The following is a 14,392-nucleotide window of genomic DNA, read 5'->3' as shown; positions in this document are numbered from 1 at the left end:
TAAACAATCTTAGACGTTCATTGAAACAAACCACATTGCTTTGCGATTTTCGTAGGTAGCCAAAAGGCGGTCAGTGATGAGTGCGAGCGAACTGCAAATCCACTTGTGAGGGAATTGCTTCATGTGAGAAGATCTGATAAACAAATTTATGAAAAAGAAAAATTGGAACAAACTAAAGAAAAATTGAAAAAATCAAAAAAATATGAGTAAATTACAAAGAAATAAAAACTTAAAAAACGCAATAACTTGCAAAAAAGTTTGACATGTTTGCATTTTAAGGTTCTCACACTTTTACGATAAATTATTGTTTTACCCAGATCTATTTTATATTGATTCTGCGCTTGTAGACGTTGCTGATTACCAACTTAATAGCCTAGTTTGGCTAGTTTGTCAAGTGAAGCAATTCGAAAAAATAATCCAATGTACACTATGCATAACATATAACCTATTTCAAAATATATCGTGGCATGGATACTTACAACTTACGCGGGTGCAAATGTAAAATGAATTTTATCTGTGATGCAGCTACAATGGTGCAAGGAATAAATCAGCCTATTAGTTGAGTCTGTCCTTGGCATCTCATTAACAGCTGTATACAACTGCAATTATATTTAGTCACTTTAGTGCAAGTAATTTTATGATTTTGTTAAAGCTGATCCTTTTTTTTTCTGAAAAAAGTTAAGGCATGGCTACCTACAGATACTGCCTGCCTCACATTTTTATTACATTATCACATCACATTTTTATTTTGTCACACAAATCTAACAAATCGGCTTGCGAAAAGCAAATTTGTCTGTTTTCTTGCTGTAACTTTTGCTGCATACGTCTATAATTATCCAAAAAGATGTAAAAAATTCTTCATACGTAACATTCTACTTGTATTTTACTCGCTGGCGAAACGTGTCCTCTTTTTAGGAGATGAAAATATGGTAGGCCTAATTCAATGTGAATGAAGAAAGTTTTTTCTGAAGATTTTTCTATTTTCAGATAAATGGTCAAATAAACAAGAAGGTGTACAGTTGTATACAAACGAAGCCGTGTCAGACTCATTTGCAGTTCTTCCTCTTTCTATTCCTCCTGGTGGCCTTGCTTCCCTGGAAGTCAGAGTTTTGACTGGGAGGGGAATCATTAAAGATTCCATTAAGAAAGAAATTCTTATTGAAGTGAGTTGAAAATATCGGTTAAAGTAAAAAAAAAACGGCTTGATTTCGTTTGGCCAATAATTTTTAATTTTATCTCCTGATCTACATTTAATTAAAATCAGGATTCCATATTTAAATTTTTCACATTAGAAATTAAAATGTTCTGGTTACAAACTTTAACATTCCAGATTTCTTTGACTGAAACCGATTCCAAGCTGCCTAACTGTATCTTTCAAGCCAGTAAAAACTATCAGTTTTTTGTAAATTTTTCATGTCGTTTTGTCTGTGCTACAAATGACAACTTTTACTTGCTATTAATAAACAATATTTGCAAAATTGCAACAACAAAAGTTTATCCCAAAGCTCTTCGGAAACAAAAAAGTCATATAATCCTTTGTTATAATAAAGTAACGCTTCGAAAACTGCTATTTATAAGTTTCTTTTCATTTTCTTTAGCCTGAAGGGGAAGTAAAAGACACTTTTCAATCTTACCCAATCTCTGAGCCTTTTCCATCAACCTTCAATGTCAAATTTGATTTTCCTGAACAATTTGTCCCCGGATCTCGTTCCTGTACAATACATGCATACAGTAAGATCTGAATGCATTCACTGAGTATGTAGTTGTAATCAATCATAGTTGGAACTTCATACGTATCTCCAAGAAAAAAGCTTACTGTATTTTAATGTTACAAATCAACTTACAAAATTCTCTGCCATTGAGTGAAAGCAAAATCTTGATTGGTTATGGTAAAGTAATTTGCCCTAGTGATTCTGTGTAAAACTGGTATAAAGGATATTTGTAGATGTTTTTAGTGTGTGATTCAAAATTGTTTTGTAGCTAACTTTTTGGGACCAGCTATTGAAGTGGATCGCGACACTGGTGCACCAAACAATGTTGCAGATCTTTTTCGGTAAGTCTTAACATAATTTTCTTTTTATCCTTATTTCTTTCACATTCGTTTACGAAATATTTAATTTTACCATGTCACTTTCGACAAAGTTTTATAGTTTACAAAGTATATCTTACATGATTTTATTTTCTTTACAGCCAGCCGTATGGTTGTGGGGAACAAAACATGTTAGCTTGTGGACCAAACATATACGCTCATGCTTATTTAGAAGCTGTTGGAAAGCTAACCCCAGACATGCAACCCAACTATGATCAATCTATCAGAAGAATGGAACAAGGTACGATAGCTTGTTAAATACATTTACACAGAAAGTACAATACTGTAAAACGCAAAACCAAGCAGTTTGTGAACAAACCTTTTTGAAATCCCCACAAACAAAACGTTTCATATGTTACGACTCATAACATATGAAACTTTTTGTTTGTGGGGATTTCAAAAAAGTTTGTTCATAAACTGGTTGGTTTTGCGTTTTACAGTATTGTACTTTCTGTGTAAATGTATTTAACAAGATGACATTCTTAAAAAAGACGAGTACAAATTGACATTCAATTGGCCTAAAATTATTGAAATTAGGTAGTTTAGTGAGCACTCGAAAAGATGAAGTGGGTGTTTTCGTTGTGTAAAGCATATATGGCTGCGCTTGCTTAGTCATAAAATTAATTCTCGATTATCAACACCACGTTTCATTTTCACCAAGCATTTTTAATTTCAACCATAGTTGCGATCTCGGGGTTTGTAACTTGAGTCTGAATGATTAACTTGAGTCCTGGCTAAAATGCCTTCTAGAGAAGCTAGAAACACAATCTTGGATTCCATATTAGGGTTTTTGAGGATGGCGAGTTCAATAGTGTTACTTTCAAAGCCATCTGAAGCCATTTCCAAAGTCAAAATATTATATTTTAATGTCAAATTGCAGAATTTTGGTCATTTTTGCCCATTTTTGCGTCTAAATCGTAAAGCAAAACTGTTTGAAAGAAGTCTGTGACGAAATATGCTATTACATAAACATCATATGTATTTCTCAACACTATGGCTATTATCTAAAGGAGTCCATGATTACAATATAATACACAAATTGACAATAGGCCTACATAACAAGATGACACCATAATAGACAATGTCTAATTGTCTATCACTAGTTGGAAAGCTTTCTTGCCTCCTGAAGCATCCCAAAGACTTTTCTTTGTCACTTACTTTGAGGACATAAGCTTTCAATAGAATGTTAGCTAAAGTAGTACAAGCAGCATTATTACTAGCTAAACGTGCATCTACAAATGATAACAATTCAGCAAAATGAAACCGGCAACGCATTTCAGTCTTGTCATGCAGCCATGACTTCAGTAAATTGTTACGTCACAAAAGCTTGGAACCGCAATGTTTTTGCAAGGGCATATGAAATCACCAAAATATTTCCAAAAATAAATAAAAAGAACTTCAAAGAACTTACGCAGTGTAGAGAAAATATCTCACACAATAGATGCAGTAGGTGCACAATATCATATTTCGTCACAGACTTCTTTCAAACAGTTTTGCTTTACAATTTAGACGCAAAAATGGACAAAAATGACCAAAATTCTGTAAATTGACATTAAAATATAATATTTTGACCTTGAAAATGACCTCAGATGGTGTTGAAAGTAACACTATTGAACTAGCCATCCTCAAAAACCCTAATATTGAATCCAAGATTGTGTTTCTAGCTTCTCTAGAAGTCATTTTAGCCAGGACTCAAGTTAATCATTCAGACTCAAGTTACAAACCCCGAGATCGCAACATTCCAGTCCTTTACTTAAGGAGTCTATGATTTCAACCCAGTTTGAAAAAAATTGAAACAGTAAAAAAAATATTTGAAGCAAAAGTATCTTAAAGGATGGAGACAATGCGGTGTGATGAAGAAATCTCTGGTTCTTATTGAACAATTTTATTTCAACCAAACATGCTTCGCTTGGGGTCAGTGTTGAAAACTAACTTGATGAATTCCTTTGAAACCTGAAAATCAAGCTATTGTAGGTGGTTTCACGACGTTGTTATCTAACCGCAGGGTACGAGAGGGAGCTAACGTTCCTGTCAGAGGTAGCGAATCCACCTAAGTCAGCATTTGCCGTCTGGGCTAATCGCCCCCCTAGCACTTGGTGAGTTATGGCAAAACGTTTTCTGCTCTTTACAACTGGTCATTAATATACAGCATTGTGTTTTGCTTCCATTTAGGAAGGCATAATTGCGTTCTTAATCGAGCATTTTGACCTTTTAAATCTACCTAGCTAAATTTGTTTTGTGTCAAATACAACAAGACATTGCTTGTCTTTATGCCGCATATTTTTGTGGGGAAAACCCTGATATGACGCTGGTAGAGAGCAAGCGCCTGCGTTTTTTGCAGAATGCGTAGTCGGCCAACGATGACTTGAAGCGTAAACACGCACAAAGACGGCCTCTTTGCCTTCTTGTCCATCTAGTCCAGGGGTTCTTAACCTTTTTTCCCTTGTTACCCATTTCTGTCCAGATCAAAATCCCATTACCCAAAATCTAATTTTATCTATTTTCTCATATTAAAAATATAAAACAGCGTTATTCAGCAAAAACAACATTTAACGTAAAGAACGGCATCAATAGTTTCAGTGAGACATTTGCGCTTTTTTTTTGTGTACAATCGATGCAATATTGGGTGCGATTTTGGATACTGCACAAAGCAAATCTGACTTCAGATCTAACAACTTGTTTCGAAATTTTGACTTCAAAGCAACAACACTTGAAAATGCTGATTCACAGAGATAAGTGGAAGGGAACATAGTCAACAATGTTAGTGGTTTTGCACAACTTTTGGATATGCTTTCCCCATCATTCTCCAGAATTTTCTCAAGCTTTCATCTTCAAAAGAATATAGCTTGCTCGTCTCAACACTAACTCTAAATGTACACTATATAAACTACTTCAAACAACTGCTAACAGCAACGCAGCCATCAAGCTTGCTCATAAAACAACTGTAACTGAACTGATTATACAAGAAACATCTTACTATTATGTCACAAATATGAAATACATAAAACCGGCAACAAAAATGATGCAAAAAATAAATCACTATGACGAAACAATTCTAAAAATGATAAAATATCACTGTGCTTGTTTGGTTGTTTTGAACGGACTCAAAACTTCAAAAAAAAGTGTAAGTAATAAAGCAACTTTACTACTTACAGCTGTGACATTGTTTGTTACATCTATAATTCTAAGTATTCTGGTTCAGCTGATTACCCACCTGTTATCCTGAAATTACCCACATGTGGGTAATTACCCATAGGTTAAGAACCACTGATCTAGTCTAAATTGTTAACTACCGGGCGTAAGCCTAGATATGACTAAAGAAACGAAACGCTAAGCTTAGGTTTTGTAGTGACGCAAGTTACTGGATAAACACACAAAGATGGATTTATAGCATTCGCATTGCAAAAACATTAAACGTTGTTTACTTGTTTTCAGGCTGAACGCTTTTGTAGATAAAGTATTTTCAAAAGCAAAACTTTACTATAAAGAGTTGCCAACGCCTCCAATTTGCAAATCTCTAAATTTCTTAATTGGCGAGCAGCAAAGTGAAGGGTATTACGCAGAAAAGCACGCACCTTATCATAGAGAAATGGTGGTAAGTAAAATTAGTTATTAAGAAAGTATAAACTTGTCCTAAATCTTTGTAATGGCTAAGCTTTCAAGAATTGCTCAATTATCCACAGAAGAGTTGCATTGTATAGAACGCTAGGCCATTTGTGCATTAGATATTTTATATTTGTAAAAAATTTTAATTTTATTTGTTTCTATTTATATTTATTTTGCGATATTATATATTAAATGTTATATATTATATATTAAATATAATATATTATATATTATATTTGTAAAAATTTTTAATTTTATTTGTTTCTATATATTTATTTTGCGATATTATATATTAAATGTTTTGTGCGTTAGATAGTGTCTACTTTACCAACTGGTTGTATTCACAAAATTGCGTATTCAAAATTACAGCTTACTCGGTTTTTCTATAACCATACAAAAAAAAAATTGAAACGATTTGTAACAACATTTGTTCTAAACCAACAATGTTCTAAAGTTTAATTTATTTCATTTTTTTAATTTTGATACAGCCTACAATCCTTGCGCATGTTTTAATTAGTTATTTTTTTCTTGAGTTGACTCCCGAGCTGGTTGCCGAAAAACACAGTTTACCCTCTACCTAAAAAAAAAAAAATAAATAAAAAAGAAAAAACTCGACCTAAGGTGTAATAAATTGGGTGTGAGTAATTGCTGAAGGAAAGGCGGCCGAGAAAAAGGAACTGGCCACCCTACTCTCGTTACTATCGCTGGCTTAGTACAATGAAAACCTATATTTTATTTTTACATAACCAATCAATAGCTTTTTTGTCAGAAACAGGAACAGTATTTGTTCGACATATGCAAGTTATATATATGCTGCAAAAGTGACACAAGTTTTCATACTGACAGGAGACAATGAAGCGACCATGCGGTCTACTAGTCAATTGCCACCGTACAGAAATGATAATTTCGTCATTTCAGCGGCAAAAAATGTAACAGAAAAATGCGTTCCCGCATTTCAAAATACACACCAAAAAGAAAACAAACGTATATTTAGTGCCTCTGACAGGTAAATAAATTCGCTAAATTTACCTAAGATACCAAAAAGATGACACTAACAAACTTCCCTGACCAGCAAATCGTAAAAAATATCAACAGGCTACTAAGTTACACGCTTGCAAACTTTCGTTGACATCGGCGAATCTGGCACTCATTCAATTGCGAAAATAAAAACGGCAACACTGCTGTGACGTCACAGTAAGCGGGAAGGATACATTCTTTCTCTGTGATGACTTGGTAATGTATGGTACGGCTACTGCAAAACGTGAATGTGTGGGGCTCTGTTGGTCTAAAGCATGTGCAAATCAAGAATTACCGAAATGAAAAAGTGAACTTATTATTACTATCAGGTTTCGATCAAATAGGTTGAGTTTACTTTTATCAAACAGCATCTCAATTCAGTTGAAATTGCAGTTTCATAGGGCTACAATTTTCATACTTTTTTTATTTGTCCTAATCTGGCTATAGCCATTTGCAGTGTAACAACAGTATCTCACAAACAGTAGCCTACCTTTAATTTATGGTTGAGGCAATGCCAACGAATTGCTGTTTATGTGACATTGTCCGTGACAAAGACCGTGTGGTTTCTTTGCCCACTTTCCCACAAAACAAGGTACTGAGAAGAAAATGGTCAAAGTTTTCTTCAAGTGTTCGAAAGTGGGATGGGCCATACAAAACTAGTCGTATATGTTCACTTCACTGAAGATGATTTTGTTAATACCACTCAAGTAAAAATGCCTACAGGCATGTGTTGAAGTGTATACTACAAGGTGATGCTTTTGGAAGCAACAATCGGATTGTGATGCCGTCATGCATTGTTTGGCGAATCCGAAGCAATTTTCGAGATCCAGATGGCCGTTACACAGGATTTCAATGGCCAACTGAAGGCACATTATGAGAGAGAGAGAGAACTTTTATTTATTTTTGAATAGTGATGATGAATTAAATATGAATGATGATTCGTACGATTTCTTCATTTTTCACTTCAAGTCATGGCTTACGTAATACAGGCCTTGCCATCGTGCAGGCTGGAGTCCAAGCTGGAGGCGAACAAAAACTCATGTCTATGACTTGCTAAACACACTTTTCAAGGCTTGTTTGCCCATTTTGTTAAATCCTGCTCGATTGATACCATATCGGTAAATAATAATCTTTTTTTTTTTTAATTTAATTGATAAGTTATATGCATTCTATGTTCGATTTACAATGAATGACACATTTAAATAAAGCACATAGTAGAATAAAAGGTGTTAAATGAAACGGTACAAATGCACACAAGAAAACAATATTTCTTGTCAAGCATAATCTGCTATTATTAACGTTGATTTAACGTCAGTATGTATTCTTATAGTTTTTGGGGCAAGGAATTCAAATATGTTATTACATTTGTGAAAAAAGCAACGGAAAACACTTTATTTTATTGTACAAAAGTTTTGGGGTAGGGGGAGATGCGGGAGAGTTGAGCCAATTTTTGCTTTTGAGCCCATATTTCCGATTGTATGGTTGCTGGTCCAAATGTTGTGTGCTTATGTTGAAGTAGAACCAATTGGCTTCCAATCACTCTGATTAAATGTTAGTCAATATCAAACGTATTTTTAGAATTTAACTTTAAAAAAGTTTTGCCAAATGGCTCAACTCTCCTGCACCTACAGGAGAGTTGATCATAGGGTTAAGGAGAGTTGAACCGGATAAGGAGGGTTGATCCATGTAATGTAGAAGTTCAAAGTTAGAGTAGCAATATTCTGCAAAAGCCTCATAAACTTTGTGAGTCATAATTTGTGCTTTCGACAAACAATCAATGCAGTTAAGAATGACTTTTTCTGTTAAACAGTAAGCTATCTGTAAGCCTAAAGTACTGTATATTTATGCACCACAGAATTTTATGAGTGCAGACTTTTTTAAAAGAAAACATCAAGCTTGTAAGCAGTATGCCATAAAATACACCCGGATTTCTACTCGTAGACTTAGGCTAGCTCTGAAGAAGATCTTCAGCGTGCTGCTGAAGCAAATGAACGTGGCACCTGGATTCGATCAGCTGCAAACGAATTTGGGGTCAACAACAGGTCCACTTTAGAGCGATATATTAAGAAACGCAAAGAAAAACGTCATGACAATTTTGGATACAAGAAATGTAAAACAGCTATATGATATTTACAATGGAAATGGAAACCGAGCTAGCCGATCACGTGAAAGACTTGGTCTCTACCTATTATGGCTGGTCAAAAGACAAATGTCGCATGCTTGCCTACGAATTTGCTGAGAGAAGTAGCCTAACGTTGTTATTCCCGATAGCTGGAAAGAGGACAAGAAAGCAGGACAAAGCTTTTGGTTGGGATTCAAAGATCGCCAAAAGTTGTCGATACATAGCCTATACTCCTGAAGCGACATGATTAGCAAGGGCAACAGCATACACTGTTGGTAGCCTACCTTCTTCGATAAACTTGCAACTGAATGGATTGCTATCATTTCCAGCCACAAGACATATAGACTACGGTACTGTATTTAGGAAAAACAAGTTTTACTCAATGTGTCCGCCATTTGCGTCGATAACAAGTCGGAGACGCTTCGAAAAGGACCTGTAAAAGTCACGAATTACTCTTTGAGGTATTTAGGTCCATTCTTTTTTCAGATTAGCCTTTAGCGCTTCCAAACTTTGGTGGTGTTTAGACGAAACCTTGTTCTCCAGGTAAGATCAGATACCAAAGTCCAGGAGGTTCAGGTCTGGGCATGAAGGAGACCATTCTTCCTTGGAAATGAAGAACGGCACATTATAGCTGAATGCCAGTTTTGCGTTCTCTTTGCTCCACGTGAAGGGACAGAATCTTGTTGGAATGACCAGTTAAGTTTTTTTGAAGTGTTTCTTTGCCCAAGGCAACATTGAACCCTCAAGAATATCATTTCAATAGTTTTCTTGGTTCAATTTTACTCCTTGGTCCACAAAAATCAATGGACTCCTTCCTGCTGATTCGTTGACTGCGGCCCACACCATCACTGCTTTTGCCGCCCCTTGTCTCCGAGTGACTAACCGGGGTTCCATGTAGCCTAACCGTATCTTCACCAAACACGATCATTTTGACTGTTAAAATGATGCTAGACATCACATTTCTTCTCATCGCTGAACACAAGGTTTGGCACCGTGCCTCCTTCAATGCGTGAGAGCAGAATTCTGGCTCTGGAGAGACGTTTCTCAATAGTATTGACATTTAGCAACTGTTTCTTCATGTATTTAAATGGGCTCACCTTCAAATCCTTCTTGAGAACTGTGAACATGGTTTCATAGGCCACGTTCGCCTTCTTTGCCAGTTTTGAAATTGGATCTCTTGTAACGTTAATTGTTGATGACCCTTGTAATAGATAAGCCGTTAGGTTAGCTATTCAATCACAGTATAACAAATAATTCAGCAAAGATAGCTTGGGCTCTTTTGTAGAACTCACCACAATGCCTGAAACATTTGCATGATTGGCTAGACTGTTTTAACAAATAGGTTGAAGCAGAAGTCCAGTTGCTTTGATATTTTTGCTTTAATAATTAACTGTTGCAAGCAAGTAAACCTATAGGCCTATCGTTTTTAAGCATAAAACAACAATTTAAACGCTAGAATTGTAGATTTGAGAAAAAAAATTTCATTAAATAAAAGGGAGAGTTGAGCCATGTGGTTCAACTCTCCTTGACGTGGTGGTTCAACTCTCCTAATCGTAGCCATTTTGAATTTAGCGTATATTTCTTCAAAACGCTTTTAAGAAGTTGCATGGTAATTGTTGCATACAATCAGGCCCGGATTTAGGGGGGGGCAGAGGGGGCAGTTGCCCCGGGCCCCCCGACTTTTGAAGGGCCCCCCTATGTGGAAAAAAATATGATTTTGTGTTATTTTATTCCTTTTGACCTTTAAAGTTTCTGCAAAATGCTGTGCAGTACTGGACTGATGCTACTGTAGGCTAGACGTAGAGATGATTTTTACGCGCCGTAGGCGCAAAACATTTTTTGCACGGGGGCCCCCCGATCTAAAAGTGCCCCGGGCCCCCCATCAGCTAAATCCGGCCCTGCATACAATCACCTTTTCCAAAGGTACCCTGCACTATATTTGTAATTTAAATATCTTTTATAGATCTAGAGTTATTTAAGCAAATGCTGAAATTTGTCAAACCTACTTTTTGATACATTTTTTGCATTTTCAAAGATAACTTTCTGTGGCTATATCGTAAAGCCTTCTTGATTACAGTGAAGCTGTAACATTGTTTTTTCATACCACTAGTGACAGTAGAGTGCAATTGTGTTAAACAGAATTTCTGCTAGAGGTGATGGTTCAACTCTCCCTATGCCTCAACTCTCCTGCATCTCCCCTACTCCATTTCAATGCCCCATATCTCAAATCTGCAAAAAGATTTTTTTCCCCCAACTAATGCATGTTAAACTGTCAAGAAAAGCTACCTGCTTCATGTAGAAAAGTACCGTATGATAAATACATTTTGTTGCAAGCTTCTGCAATTGACATGAATTTTTCATTGCTATATTCATAACGCTTTCAATCAATAGACTCGAAGTGTCATACAATTAAGGCACTAATGATGCTCTGCAGTAGTAGAGCGAAATGCATATGCCATAAATAGGGCACTGCTGATTATTGATTTTTTAATAAAAAATACATGATCACACAGCATATGCATCATGATGTCATAGTAAATGTTCAATTAGATTGGTGACAGATTTTGATTTAAAAGACTTTTATTAAGTGCATCAAGTGCACCTTCGTTATTTGTAATTGCAAATTCTGATCTGTCAGTTTCAGATGTACTTGATGATTAGCATGCATCATCACACTCATCCGTGTCAGAAGGGTTGCCCTTGGCTAGAATATCAAGCTCTGTTTTGCTTGTCTTTGGCAAGTGATGCATAATTTCAATCTGGGTGTAATTGCATTGTGGGTTTTTATCAAACTTCTTGCCATGGGTATTTAATGTAATTGATTGGCGTGCTTTGGAAGCTTAACTCCATAATGGAGTTGTAAGAGATTGCAGCATCTCGTTTGTCTCTTTTCACATCGCGCAATATGTATACTCAATAAGGATAAAGGCATATCTTTGCACTTAGTCGTAAATGCAATCTTCCACTTTGACTCCCGCTCTCCATTATGCAAGTTCTAGTTCATTTCGTTTCAACTATGCAATGGGTAACAATTCTTGTCGTTTGGTATACACCACGTTTTATGACATTCATCAGACTCCTTTGATTTTCCAATAAAGCCCTTCTCCAGCTCCATAACTTTGACACATAAATTGTAGCAATAATGTTGTGTATTGTACAGTATGTTCTACAGTAAGTTACATAGGCGCCGGGTTTTGAAAATTGCCGGGGGGGGCAAACTTTCTAGCCGACTGATTGCTTACATTCAAAATGCTGATGTTTGTTTGTCAGCATTGATGTTTGTTTGCGTCTATCTGCCATTGTATATCGCCAAGCTTTATAATGTAGGCTCAGGCCTCGAAATTCACGGCGGACATGTCCGCCGTCACAGCATGTGATGTCCGCGGGAAGTAACATCTAGATCGGTCATATTTGTCCGCCGAGAAATAGCACAAGAACTAGCGATACAAATCGTCATTGCATAGCACGAACATTCGAACAGTTGTTGCGATAATATATTTTCCAGCGCATTCTAGCGCGCATCTAGAAAATGTGAATCCTGTATCCCTTAGCTTCCATTCAAGGAGGAAAACTTTCGATTCTTACGTTGCTTCAACGATTGATGACATTGAATCAGCGTAACAAAGGTGAATTCTTCGCTAAGAATCGATAGGAGTTCAGGTACTTGTACACTAATCACGCGCAATTTAGTTTACGTTTTACGTCACAATGTCTGGCTTTGATCTCCGAGTAATAATGATACGGCAAGGTTGGTTACTAAATTAGATTATACGAGTAGGCTATAACCGCAGGATGCAACAAAACTTGTTAACTTTTGGTATTACAGTAAGAAAGAAAAGACCCAAAGAAAATTCACTTTCGCTCATATGACACGCAAAAATAAACTTAAAGAAAAAAGCCTGTAAAACTTTGCACAGCAGAAAATAGCGTTGGTGTAGAAATTTTCCGACTCCTGCCCAGAGCATTGTGACGCAATAAGCAACACGACCTCGTTCGGTGGAACGATCGACGGCTAAAACTGGTGTGTCCGCCGTGAGATTTAATTTGTCCGCTGAGATAGCTGCTCAGACCGGACACGTTTGTCCACCGTCAACAAAAACGAATTTCGAGGCCTGTAGGCTACTTCGAATTATATGCTGATCACTTTGAACTTTGGCTCTTAATACGAGTAGATACTAAACTGAGCAAACTGCACCTCGAAAGCGGAAGAAATCAAGAAAAACGTTTTTCAATCATTGTTTGCTTCAACGTCACCATGCTGGCGTTTATCAGCTACCGTACTTCTCTTTCTTTTGTTATCTTAGGAGCAGCGCTCTTGTTAACAAGTAGATCTTTTAAATGAGATCGATCCGCAATGAAGGTCAAACTAACGCAAATATGAACTTAGAAACATTTGATTTAGGATTTTTTTAATAATTTGCGGGGGGGCAGCCACCCCGAGCTAAATTCACGGGGGGGCGCCGCCCCTCCGGAGTCGGCGCCTATGGTAAGTTATTTGCCTATTAAATTCCTAAAAGTCATGATGGTAACACATAATACATTGAGCACTCTGAAAGCATTGATCACTATCATATACAGCAGTAGTCACAGTCTCATTAACGACCAGAATTAAAGCAAATAGCCTTGCCATTTTGTTGTTGATGGTTTAGCTAGCTTTCTGTATTTCTTAATAGGAAGTGGCTATTTTTCCACACTTAATGCCATTGTTACAATCAGGTGTTGCCAGAGTTAGGATTAAAGTTAGGAAGGTTTAAGGTAGGGTTTAAAGTTAGAAATAAGAATAGGGTTTTAATCTTTGCCCAGGACTAAAAAAAATTTCCAAACTACAAGTTTTTGTTTTTAACAGCTTTAATCTTTTCTCAAATTTGGGCAGAATTCCTTATCTGGCAACACTATTGAGGCTATTATTATACTATTGCGTAAATATAACCACAGCCTTCTTAATAACTGAATAACTATTACTAAATTGATTTACCAAATTTAGTCAAGTTTCACAAGTCATTCCGTTCATTGTATGAAAAAACTGATACATTCTTGCAATGAACAATAGACATTCATATCAAGTAACCAACTGCAAAAGTTTACAAGACTACACATTTATCATATCTTTGGCAAGAAGCAAGTAATAATTGCAATTCATCACACATTTACGCCCCATTATGAATTAATTGTTATTAAGTTACCTAAATATAACATGCGAGTAGTTAATTACAGTATATGACTTTATTCAATCATAGGCTTACCTTTTAGGTTCCTTATAGCCTATTAACCTATTCCTGATCAGTAACATATAAAAAAACTAAAGTTTTAATCTCTTGCTTTGACCTAGCCCTGGGCAAAGATACTTTTAGGCTCTTGGTAAAATTCTCTGTCAAAAACAAACATGCAGAGTAACTTCTACTCTGTAATTTGTTTATTAAAATTTTTATCAAATCTTGATTGCTGAGAACCTGGCTGTATCTATAGTAGAGAAGTCCTCTTTGATATTTTGACTGTTCAAGGTACAGCTATAATGAAAAAACTACACCTATCTAGCAACTTAATGATTGTGAGAAATC

General features: G+C 36.1%; 1 protein-coding gene across 1 annotated transcript in view; it reads left to right on the top strand.

Annotated features, from left to right (window-relative positions):
• Positions 1-14,392, top strand: part of LOC145785378 (complement C3-like) — a 68,437-nt gene that overhangs the window by 42,885 nt on the left and 11,160 nt on the right. The window contains exons 25-30 of the mRNA XM_082597034.1: positions 988-1,163; positions 1,599-1,731; positions 1,981-2,053; positions 2,191-2,330; positions 4,095-4,185; positions 5,525-5,684. Of these exons, the coding sequence (XP_082453160.1) occupies positions 988-1,163; positions 1,599-1,731; positions 1,981-2,053; positions 2,191-2,330; positions 4,095-4,185; positions 5,525-5,684 (773 nt within the window). The remainder of the gene's footprint in view (positions 1-987; positions 1,164-1,598; positions 1,732-1,980; positions 2,054-2,190; positions 2,331-4,094; positions 4,186-5,524; positions 5,685-14,392) is intronic.

The sequence above is a fragment of the Aplidium turbinatum genome, chromosome 16 (genome assembly GCF_918807975.1).
Source record: "Aplidium turbinatum chromosome 16, kaAplTurb1.1, whole genome shotgun sequence".
Classification (NCBI taxonomy): Eukaryota; Metazoa; Chordata; class Ascidiacea; order Aplousobranchia; family Polyclinidae; genus Aplidium; species Aplidium turbinatum.
This window is presented reverse-complemented; position numbering and strand designations above follow the sequence as displayed.